Here is a 9,581-nt window from a genome sequence, read left to right on the forward strand (position 1 = left end):
GTAGCTTCCGAATCTCGCTTAATTGAATCTCCTGCTCCAAGTAGAATTTCCAGGCGTTCCGTATACGAACCTCTTCAAACAGGGCTTATTGCTATCGATTCGATGATCCCTATAGGGCGCGGTCAGCGAGAGTTCATTATTGGGGACAGACAGACTGGCAAAACAGCAGTAGCCACAGATACAATTCTCAAGAAAAAAGGGCAAGATGTAAGAAGAACGAGAGCGAGCCTTCACGAAAGAAAATGCAAGTGAAAGAGAATTGTCAAAATTTCCTAAAAGCGGTGGTTCTTTTCTTTATGGATCGGGTAGATCCATATGTTCTGAGGGGGAGACGAGGTGTAGCGCAGTCTGGTCAGCGCATCTGTTTTGGGTACAGAGGGCCATAGGTTCGAATCCTGTCACCTTGATGTGGTATTCACACAATGGGGCCGAAGTGCAAAGCCCCGTAGCCTATCCGCGGTCGGGAAGGCAGGCGAAAAGCGCGCACAAAAGAAAAAGAAAGCTAAAAAGCTTATTTTGCAATCCATTATCTTTGGTATTCTTCTCTATTTAGATCATATTATATAGCTATTTCACAGGTTTTATTTACATACCTCAGTCATGTTATTTGTCTAGCCTTCAATCAGAATAGCCTCTCCACCGGTTCCGAAGATTCTTTCGGCATCAATGTGCTTTTGGAATCTTCCTATGAAACAAATAACATTCTGGAACAGTTTAGGACAGAACAGGCCTCAGTAAGTGGTCTTAGCAGCGCCCGTCCTGGATTGTAACATATCGCTAAACGTGTGTCTGATATTGCAAAGTGAGTTTGTGGTGTATGTTAACTTAGGTGCGTTTTTCGCCCTTAAGTAAATATGATTTTTAGCAGCGCCGATATATTAGCTCAAAAAAAAAAAGCAGCGCCGATATACTATATACAATCCAAAGTTCCAAACGAGAAGCTATGCGACACGTGAATTGTTTGGTCCGTAGCTACAAGTCGACATTAGTGATGGGCCCCTCGAACCAGAACCTCGCGCTGACCACCCACGCGCCGACGCTGAGCAGCAACACGCCGCCGACGGCCACCGGCGTGTAGTTGAAGTTGTCCTTGGCCACCGGGTACGCCACCGGCAGCGAGAAGAGCACGGTGAGGAAGGCCACCCAGAGGACGGCGGCCCAGCCGACGGCGACCCCGTATCTCCCGAGGTGGAACGGCCCCGGCACGAACGACCTCCTCGCCGTCGTCACCCGGAAGAAGATGGGCAGCGCGTAGGCGATGTACTGCCCCAGCGTCGCGATCGACACCATCGCCTGGAACGCCACCTGACTCCCCAGCGACTGCACGCACACACGTACCAAAATCAGCTGTAAAAATCATGGTCGGGTGTCTGGAGATTCATGGCGGAGATCGACGTTGCACGCACCGTGAGGGCCATGACGAAGGCGACGACGACGGAGAGCCAGACGACGTTGAGGGGCACCTCGTTCTTGCTCACACGGAGCCACACCCGCGAGAGCGGCATCGCCCTGTCCCTCGAGAAGGCGTACCCCATCCTCGAGTTGCTGGCGATGCACATGGCGCCGGCGAAGAAGATGCCGACGGCGACGACCCCGACGCAGACCAGCCCTCCCACGCCGCTGCCGTACCTCCTGTCGAAGGCGTCGTATAGGGCCTGGGCGACGGCGTAGCCGCCGGCGTCGTTGTCTGGGCTGAGCAGGTACGGTATGTCCGTCACGATCGACGTCAGCGCCACCAGGAAGATCCACCCGAACGTGGTCGAGAGGGCCACCGAGCTGATGATCCCCATCGGCCCGCTCCAGTCCGCGTTCTTCGTCTCTTCAATCTGCCATGGTCGATCTTTAGATCTTCACGAAACTCCATGGAAATCTAGCTAGGATGAGCAGCAGCGTACCATGTGAGCGGACGCGTCGTAGCCGAGCAGAGAGTACTGGCTGGTGAGGAGGCCGAGGGCGAGAATGTAGGCCTTGCCATGGATGCCCATGCCGTTGTCGTCGTTGAAGTGCGTGAAGATGAACTTGGCGCTGGCCCTCTCCTTGGCCACCGCCGGGATGAGGATCACCAGCGTGAATGCGCCCGCCGTGTTCCAGAACGCGCCGAGCTTGCCGCACCAGGACAGCCACCGGATGGGGAGGCTGTTGATGAGGCCGTGCAGGACGAGGAAGAAGCCGTGGATGGCCAGCACGACGTACTTGGAGGCCGTGTACCCGCCGCCGTTGGCCCCGCCGGTGCCCAGCAAGACGATCACCTGGACCAGCTGCGCCAGGGAGAAGTCCGTGCTCGTCGTAGCAGCCCACTAGGACAGTTATAACACCGTCAGCAACGTGTCAAAACAGGAGGTGATCACGATGTACAAATGCCAGCGGCGTACCTGTCCGACGATGTTGAACCAGCCGGTGACCCAGGAGGCGAGGGGCGCCCACTCCCTGCCGGCGAGCTTGGCGCTCCAGTAGTAGAGCCCGCCGGAGGTCGGGTACGCGGAGCAGATCTCCGCCATGGACAGCGCGACGCAGCCGTTGAAGGCCGCCACCACCAGCCACCCGAGCGTCATGGACGCCGGCCCGCCGTACCTCAGCCCGCTGTTGTAGGTGGTGGTGACGCCCGCCATGACGGAGATGATGGAGAAGGAGAAGGCGAAGTTGGACATGAGGCTGCGCACAGCCCAAGAAAAGCACCAGAATCAATCAATCCAACGGATAGAGCTGCGCGCAAACGCCGATGATACGATGGCGAAGCAGAGCAGAGCAGGCGTGCGACGTACGAGAGGCCGCGCTTGAGCTCCTGCTTGTAGCCGAGCTGGTGCAGCCGCGCTCGGTCCGCGTCGTCGGTCGTGTCGCCGCCGCCGGCCACCCCCGCCGCACCGGAGCGTGACACGGCCATCGATCGTCTCTAGCTCTAGCTCCGCAGCCACTGCCCCTGCCTTGGTGGCTGCAGGTTGCCGTCCTGACTCTGTTTGCCAGCGAGTGAGCTCCTCGGTCTCCGGTGAGCAGGGAGTCAACAAGAGAGTGAGCGAGTGGCTTAGTGGAAACTGTCCGCGGCTTGGACCATTCGGGCGAGGTCCCTTTCGGGTGACCCGCCATTGTTGACGGCAAGGAGATAATTTATGATCACACTTGTCACGTAGCGCAGCCACATGGAAAAATATCGCCGGCCGCGCGCCATTGTTTGTTTCTCAAAGAAAGAAGATAAGTGTTTGACTCTGAATCTCTGATGACATGATCACCATGACGGGGAGTGGTAGGATAATATAACATGATCGTTTGAAAGGTTGATCTTCCTCTGTCACGGTGAACGGTCCTCCGTCATCTGGTTGGCCCCGGATCTTGGACTTGGATTGGGTATTGCATATGTTTATCTGAGAGAAAAAGGATGTGGAGTGTTGATTAGATTTTGTGCCCCCGAAGATTGGCACGGGTGAAGGTGACAGAGTACCCAGGTCAAATAATTTTGTCATCGAGGTGTATCTGTTGGAAGGAATGAGTCGACGCAACGTGCCTTAAGCATGGGTCTGTCTAGAACACATCTAGATGTGACATAGTTATGTCACATCTAAGCTGATGTCCATTCTGTTTGTGGTCTATTTATTTTTTATCCTAGTTTTTTTATTTCTTGTTTCTATATTATATACTTGTAGGAGTTTAGATGTAACATCCTTAAAAAACATCTAGATATGAATTAGACAAACTGCTTAAGCATTGGCCAACGCCAGGCACTAGCGCCGGTGGACCGGTCTAAATTTCGGCGGGTCGCCATGCAACTGTTCGTGAGAGGCATCCTCACACTGTTGGATGCCTCTCCCCGCATCATCTTCATCCTTCGGTTTGGTCAATGTGGTCAAAAATCCCTCTTGCATGTTCTATTGTTGACATCTCTGCCCTGGCCCCCATGCGTGTGCACTCCTGAGAGGGGCGGTAGCATCCGTTCTCCAAAAATTGCCGTTTTTTGGTAAATTTTATCATTGTCGAATGTTGGTTTTCTAAACCATTGACTAGATACTTTTTGCATGTCCATAGAGTACACTATGCCAAATTGTCCCAACGACCAACCTACCTGAAGAGCTTCTTGGTAATGCAGCTCCATGTGTAAACTCATCCACCACATACCAAATAAACTAAAGTTTACAAGGCACAAAATTCTACATGTCAACATTTACGATGGGTCCTTTGAACCAGAACCGGGCATGGAACACCCATGAGCCGACACTGAGCAGCAGCACACCACCGACGGCCACCGGCGTGTAGTTGAAGTTGTCCTTGGCGATTGGGTACGCCACAGGCAATGAGAAGAGCACGGTGAGCAAGGCCACCCAGAGGACTGCTGCCCAGCCGATGACAATACTGTACCTCCCTAGGTGGAATGGCCCTGGGCTGAATGACCTCCGGGCCGTCGTCACACGGAAGAAGATGGGTAGCACGTAGGAGATGTACTGCCCTAGTGTCGCAATCGACACCATTGCTTGGAATGCCACCTGGCTTCCGAGAGACTACATCCGAAGACAAGAAACACACACAAAAATAGGAACGTCAAGTTTTAGGTGTGCTAGCAAGTCCTTGACACGAATCATGCGTTCATGTTGTAAAGGTTTGGTGCTTCGAGTCGAGATCGAGATGGCAGAGGTATTACGCACCGTGAGAGCCATTATGAAGGCGACAACCACACAGAGCCACACAACATTGAGAGGCACCTCGTTCCTGCTCACCCGGTGCCACACGTGCGAGAACGGCATCGCCTTGTCCCTCGAGAAGGCATAGCCCATCCTATATGGAAATGTGATAGCAACTTAGCAAATAGTCATTAGGTTCCAAATTATTATGGATTTTTCATAATAAATAAAACATACAAAGTTTGACCAAGTTTATCGAAAAATATCAACAACTACAAGACCAAATTAGTTTCATTAGATTCAGCATAAAATATGATTTTGGTACTACATAAATTTGATGTTGTACGATATATACTAATATGACTTTTCTATAGAATTGATAAAATATAGAGAAAAACTTGACTTTAATATCGAATAATTTGGAGCACAAGAAATATCAACACTAATATGTCAATTGATATGTGGTGGTTGAATCACTACCAAACCTTGAATTACTGGTGACACATGCAACACCCGCGAGGAAGATGCCGAATGCGACGATGCCTATGCAGACGAGCCCTCCGACCCCACTGCCATACCTTTGGTGGAAGGCAGTGTAAAGCGCTTGCGCAGCGGCATACCCGGCAGCATCATTGCGGGGGTCTAGTAGGTATGGTATGTTCGTCACGATGGATGTTAGAGCCACAAGGAAGATCCAACCAAACACGGTCGAGAGAGCAACAGACGTGATGATCCCGATCGGTCCACTCCAATCTGCGTTCTTCGTTTCCTCAATCTGCAAATTTATTCCCGATAATGTGAGCTTTCTTGACCCAAATTTCACATTGAGGCGATACAATTGCACTCAAATACATATATATGCGCAAGAGGATAAGACAAATAACCATCAACATGAGTAGCTATCAGTATTGGGACAGGAGAAGATGTGTACCATGTGAGCCGATGCATCATAACCAAGCAATGAGTATTGGCTCGTTAGAAGCCCCACAGCTAGAATGTAGGCCTTGTCATGGATCCCCATGTCATTGTCCGTGTTGAAATGTGTAAAGATGAACTCAACACTCGCTCTTTCCTTGGCAACAACCGGAATCATGATCACCAGGACAAAGGCACCTAACATATTAACATATGCTAAGTTCAAGAACAATAAGTTGATCGATAATCACATAGTCATATGTTCAAATGCATCTTCTAAAGAAGGAAAAAAGACTCTCTCGACCTCTGCATCGATTGATGCCAAATGTCGTAACCCTTAGAATGATTATATACCTGCAGTGTTCCAAAATGCACCGAGGTGGCCGAACCAGGACAACCACCGGATGGGGAGGCTATTGATGAGCCCGTGCAGGATGAGGAGGGAGCCGTGGATGGCCAAAACAACGTACTTGGAGGCCATGTAGCCACCGCCGTTGGCTCCACCGGTGCCAAGCAAGATGATCACTTGGACGAGCTGCGCCAATGAGAAGTCCGTGCTCGTGGTGAGAGCCCACTAGAAGAGTTTAGAAAAGAGATTGGATTATTAGGAAGTTTGTCATGTGGGTTCACCATATCTGCTTTGAACCAAATAGACCACCAACATGTTTGAGCATACCTGGCCCACAAGGTTGAACCTGCAAAAGGTAAAATGGAACATAAAATAAAACATAGACCACCAACGTGATTGCGGTAACACAAAAAGTGGAAATAAATAATGAATATTGTTTGTTAAACCATATCACGTCGGCTCGAGCTTTTGAATGGACATGCAATTCAATATCGCGTATGCTATATGTAGGTTGTCTGCATTTTGAATTCGGATCAGTTGATTCGGGGGAGAATGGAGGTGTAGATTCGAGGCCGAGCCGGAGACAAACGCAGCAGCGGTGTTGCTAGTGGAGGGGAGTCAGAGGTTGGTGGGTCGGAATGAGGGGGATGGCGATAATTCTAAATGCATGGAAAACTACGGACGTTTTACGGGCCTCTCCACACTAATTACCTCTCCCCCCTGATTTTCACCGAGGTGGAGCCTGCCTCACTCTCTTATCTCCAATAAAAAACTGCCAGCTAGCATCATTCCGCAAAGAGTCAATTACACCGGTGGTGATAGAACTTGACGCAAATGGTCACTTTAGTGCTGCAACTTGTGGCATACATCGAAGTGGTCCAAAAACTTGACTCGGACGTGCAAATACGGTGCTAATCGTGTTTGTATACACCCACGACGCTGACGAGGCATGCTAGCGTGGCATGGGGCCTGTTTGTCAGTGACCCAACAATGAAGACAAGGCGTGTGGCATGCTTTTTTGTATGGAACCCCCTCGTTTTTTATTTTTATTTTTCATAGAAAAGCTGCTGACAAGCGGTCCCAGCTATTTGCAGCACAAATTTTAATTGAATGGAAAAAAAGGTATGCTCAGGTTTCAAACCCAAGCAACCTCAAGTTCCCTGCTCGGAAAGTTAGCCAGCCAACCCATTCACCATTCATGTACATTAAGGAAACACAAGCTATATTTTTGAAAAAAAAAAGAAACACAATCTATATATCCTCAGTTGAATAACAAAAAATAGGAAAACATCGTAAAAATGATGCAGCCACGGAGACTCGAACCCTGAGCATACCGTTAGTTTTTTTAACATTTCCAAAATGTTACTTTTTTTGAATTTTTATTAAAAAATGGAATTATAGTTTTAAATAATATAGATAAAAAAGAGAAAATATTTAAAATAATATGTAGGTTATTTATAGTTATAATTTAAATATATTTTTACAAACTGCAAAAAATAAAAAAAATAGTAACATATTAAAAATGGGCCACACGAACTGACAAGCTGATGTCAGTTTTGGCCCATGATAGCAGCGGACACGTTAAATTGGAGGTCGCTGGTTCGAAACCGAAGCGCACTATTTTTCCGTTCAATTATTATTTTTGCTGCTGACAGCTGGGACCCGCCTATCAGGGTCTTTTTGTGAAAAAAATAAAAGACAATGGCTTTCTAGGAAAAAAAGAAAAATACACACGCCTTGTCTTCATTGTTTGGTCACTAACAACGGGCCCCACGCCATGCTGGCATGCCTCGTCAGTGATGCGGGCATATACAAACATGATTAGCATCGTATTTGCACACCCGAGCCAAGTTTTTGCACCACTTCAATGTATGTCACAAGTTCTAGCACTAAAGTGACCGTTTACGCCAAGTTCTAACACCACCGGTGTAATTGACTCTTCCGCAAACTCTGTAAACTCTGTCCATCGTTGTAGCATTGCTCGGGGGGAGGGCGGCGCCCAAGAAGAAGGTGTAGGGGTTATAGGGATGCACATTCGATATTGTATTGAGATATACTGATTGATTGATATTTTATATTTTAAAAAAAACCTCAGAGATATCATCGACGAAACTACCAAATCATGTACACTAGTTTCCATGACTCCATGCCAATAATCCGAAAAATAGCCTTCTAAAACTGATAAAAAAATCTCAACTAAGGTAAGAGAGTGCACACAGTCACACGCCGTCTGCTCGAGCTTTTGGCATGCAATTCCAAATTGTATTGAGATATTGTCGACCAAATTACCAAATCATATACTAGTATGGTACCATGTCAATAATCTGAAAATAGTCTTCAAAAAATGATCAGAAAATCTCATGATGATCAAACTAAGGTAAGAGAGTACACACACCAGCCGGTGATCCAGGAAGCAAGAGGCGCCCACTTGTCGCCGGCGAGCTTGGCGCTCCAGTAGTAGAGCCCGCCGGAGGTCGGGTACGCCGAGCAGATCTCGGCCATGGACAGCGCGACGCAGCCGTTGAAGAAGGCCACGACCAGCCAGCCGAGGGTCATGGACGCCGGTCCGCCGTACCTCAGCCCAGCGTTGTACGTGGTGGTGACGCCGGCCATCACGCAGATGATGGAAAAGGAGAAGGCGAAGTTGGAGACCACGCCGAGCCCGCGCTTGAGCTCCTGCTTGTAGCCGAGCTGGCGCAGCCGGGCTCGGTCCGCGTCGTCGCCGGCGGCCACGCCCGCCGCGCCGGAGCGCTGCGCGGCCATCGACTGTACGTCTGTACCCACCTCCTCTGTGTCCTTGTGTCGTCTGTTGTTTACCGTGGAGCTTTTCACAGATGGTTATTGGTGTAGGATGCCGGAGTCGACAAGAACCCGTCGTTGGACCATGCGGGCATGCGACATTGTCGACGAAGGGGAAGTAGTTTATTATGTTTGCGATTGCCGCGTAGCGCAGCTGCGCAAGGGTAAACAATCGGCGTTGGATGCAGACAATTTGACTGTATTTCTGACATGATGATTGATAGGGAGTGGGTCGGACGGACAAGATAGCAAAAGGCGGGTGCGCTCGACGGCGGTGGCGTTCGTCCCGGTGACGGTGGCGTTCAACGTTCGACGTCGGGGACAGCGCCGGCGAGTCCGCGGCCGTGAGGTTGACGGCGGCGAGGTCGGAAGGCGATTATTCCGCCTGTGTTCTGTTGGCTCTTGCGAAGTTCAGAAAATCAGGCCGCGCTCCGCTCTCTGTTCTTGAGAAATTCCCCGGTTTATTTGCCACGGCGTCGTCTCACATTCATTCTCGTGCTGGATTCCCCAGAGATTGCAGGCCATGGAGATCAAAGGCAAACGTGTGGAAACCTGCCTGGAGACTGAATATTGCAACGAAAAACAGAGTGAAGAGCACTCGGCTCAAGATAACGCTTTTGCTGCAGAATGACCATCTCTGGAAACTGAAAAGAACTACTGCAGACTACAACTTTTTCAACAGCTTATTTTCACTGCAGGCGTTTTTGCGCAACCAGCAGCTCAAAAGAATTGAAAAGAAAGATAATCACTTTGTTCTCAATGAAGAACAAACAATCCATACATTAATTTTAGAAGAAAAAAAAAGGTTGCTGTAAGGGGCCGCGCCCCCAATTTCATTTATCATCATGAAACTGCTAAAACATCCAACATATCACCCCCAAAGTTCTCAGAGTATACATCACATAACTGCAGCG

At 49.4% G+C, this 9,581-nt stretch overlaps 2 protein-coding genes and 1 non-coding gene across 3 annotated transcripts; 1 reads left to right on the top strand and 2 right to left on the bottom strand.

Moving 5' to 3' along the window:
* Window positions 1-332: 332 nt before the first annotated feature.
* TRNAP-UGG lies at window positions 333-407 on the top strand. The gene has a single exon. It is a non-coding gene; the product is annotated as a tRNA-Pro (tRNA).
* Window positions 408-876: 469 nt separating this feature from the next.
* On the bottom strand, window positions 877-3,018 carry LOC125546036 (amino-acid permease BAT1 homolog). Its single transcript, XM_048710148.1, has 5 exons — window positions 2,763-3,018; window positions 2,373-2,652; window positions 1,896-2,297; window positions 1,407-1,826; window positions 877-1,320 (listed from the first exon to the last, which is right to left on the bottom strand). The coding sequence occupies exons 1-5, from the start codon at window positions 2,879-2,881 to the stop codon at window positions 973-975; spliced, it is 1,569 nt and encodes a 522-aa protein (XP_048566105.1). The 5' UTR covers window positions 2,882-3,018; the 3' UTR covers window positions 877-972.
* A 1,047-nt stretch (window positions 3,019-4,065) lies between these two features.
* On the bottom strand, window positions 4,066-9,333 carry LOC125546038 (amino-acid permease BAT1 homolog). Its single transcript, XM_048710150.1, has 7 exons — window positions 8,264-9,333; window positions 6,196-6,214; window positions 5,874-6,093; window positions 5,536-5,717; window positions 5,090-5,379; window positions 4,629-4,758; window positions 4,066-4,484 (listed from the first exon to the last, which is right to left on the bottom strand). Exons 1-7 carry the CDS (start codon window positions 8,629-8,631, stop codon window positions 4,137-4,139), a joined length of 1,557 nt encoding a protein of 518 aa, XP_048566107.1. The 5' UTR covers window positions 8,632-9,333; the 3' UTR covers window positions 4,066-4,136.
* Window positions 9,334-9,581: the final 248 nt, after the last annotated feature.

Source organism: Triticum urartu, chromosome 3 (genome assembly GCF_003073215.2).
Source record: "Triticum urartu cultivar G1812 chromosome 3, Tu2.1, whole genome shotgun sequence".
NCBI lineage: Eukaryota > Viridiplantae > Streptophyta > Magnoliopsida > Poales > Poaceae > Triticum > Triticum urartu.

Bases quoted from the DNA above. Each gene is read 5' to 3' on its own strand.
- LOC125546038 (XM_048710150.1), bottom strand. From the start codon at position 8,631: ATGGCCGCGCAGCGCTCCGGCGCGGCGGGCGTGGCCGCCGGCGACGAC. The intron at 5,380-5,535 runs GTACACATCTTC...ATAAATTTGCAG, and splicing joins ATGATGCATCGGCTCACATG to ATTGAGGAAACGAAGAACGC. The intron at 4,759-5,089 runs GTTTGGTAGTGA...ATTTCCATATAG, and splicing joins TGTGTCACCAGTAATTCAAG to GATGGGCTATGCCTTCTCGA.
- LOC125546036 (XM_048710148.1), bottom strand. From the start codon at position 2,881: ATGGCCGTGTCACGCTCCGGTGCGGCGGGGGTGGCCGGCGGCGGCGAC. The intron at 1,827-1,895 runs GTACGCTGCTGC...CGACCATGGCAG, and splicing joins ACGACGCGTCCGCTCACATG to ATTGAAGAGACGAAGAACGC. The intron at 1,321-1,406 runs GTGCGTGCAACG...GTGTGCGTGCAG, and splicing joins CCTTCGTCATGGCCCTCACG to TCGCTGGGGAGTCAGGTGGC.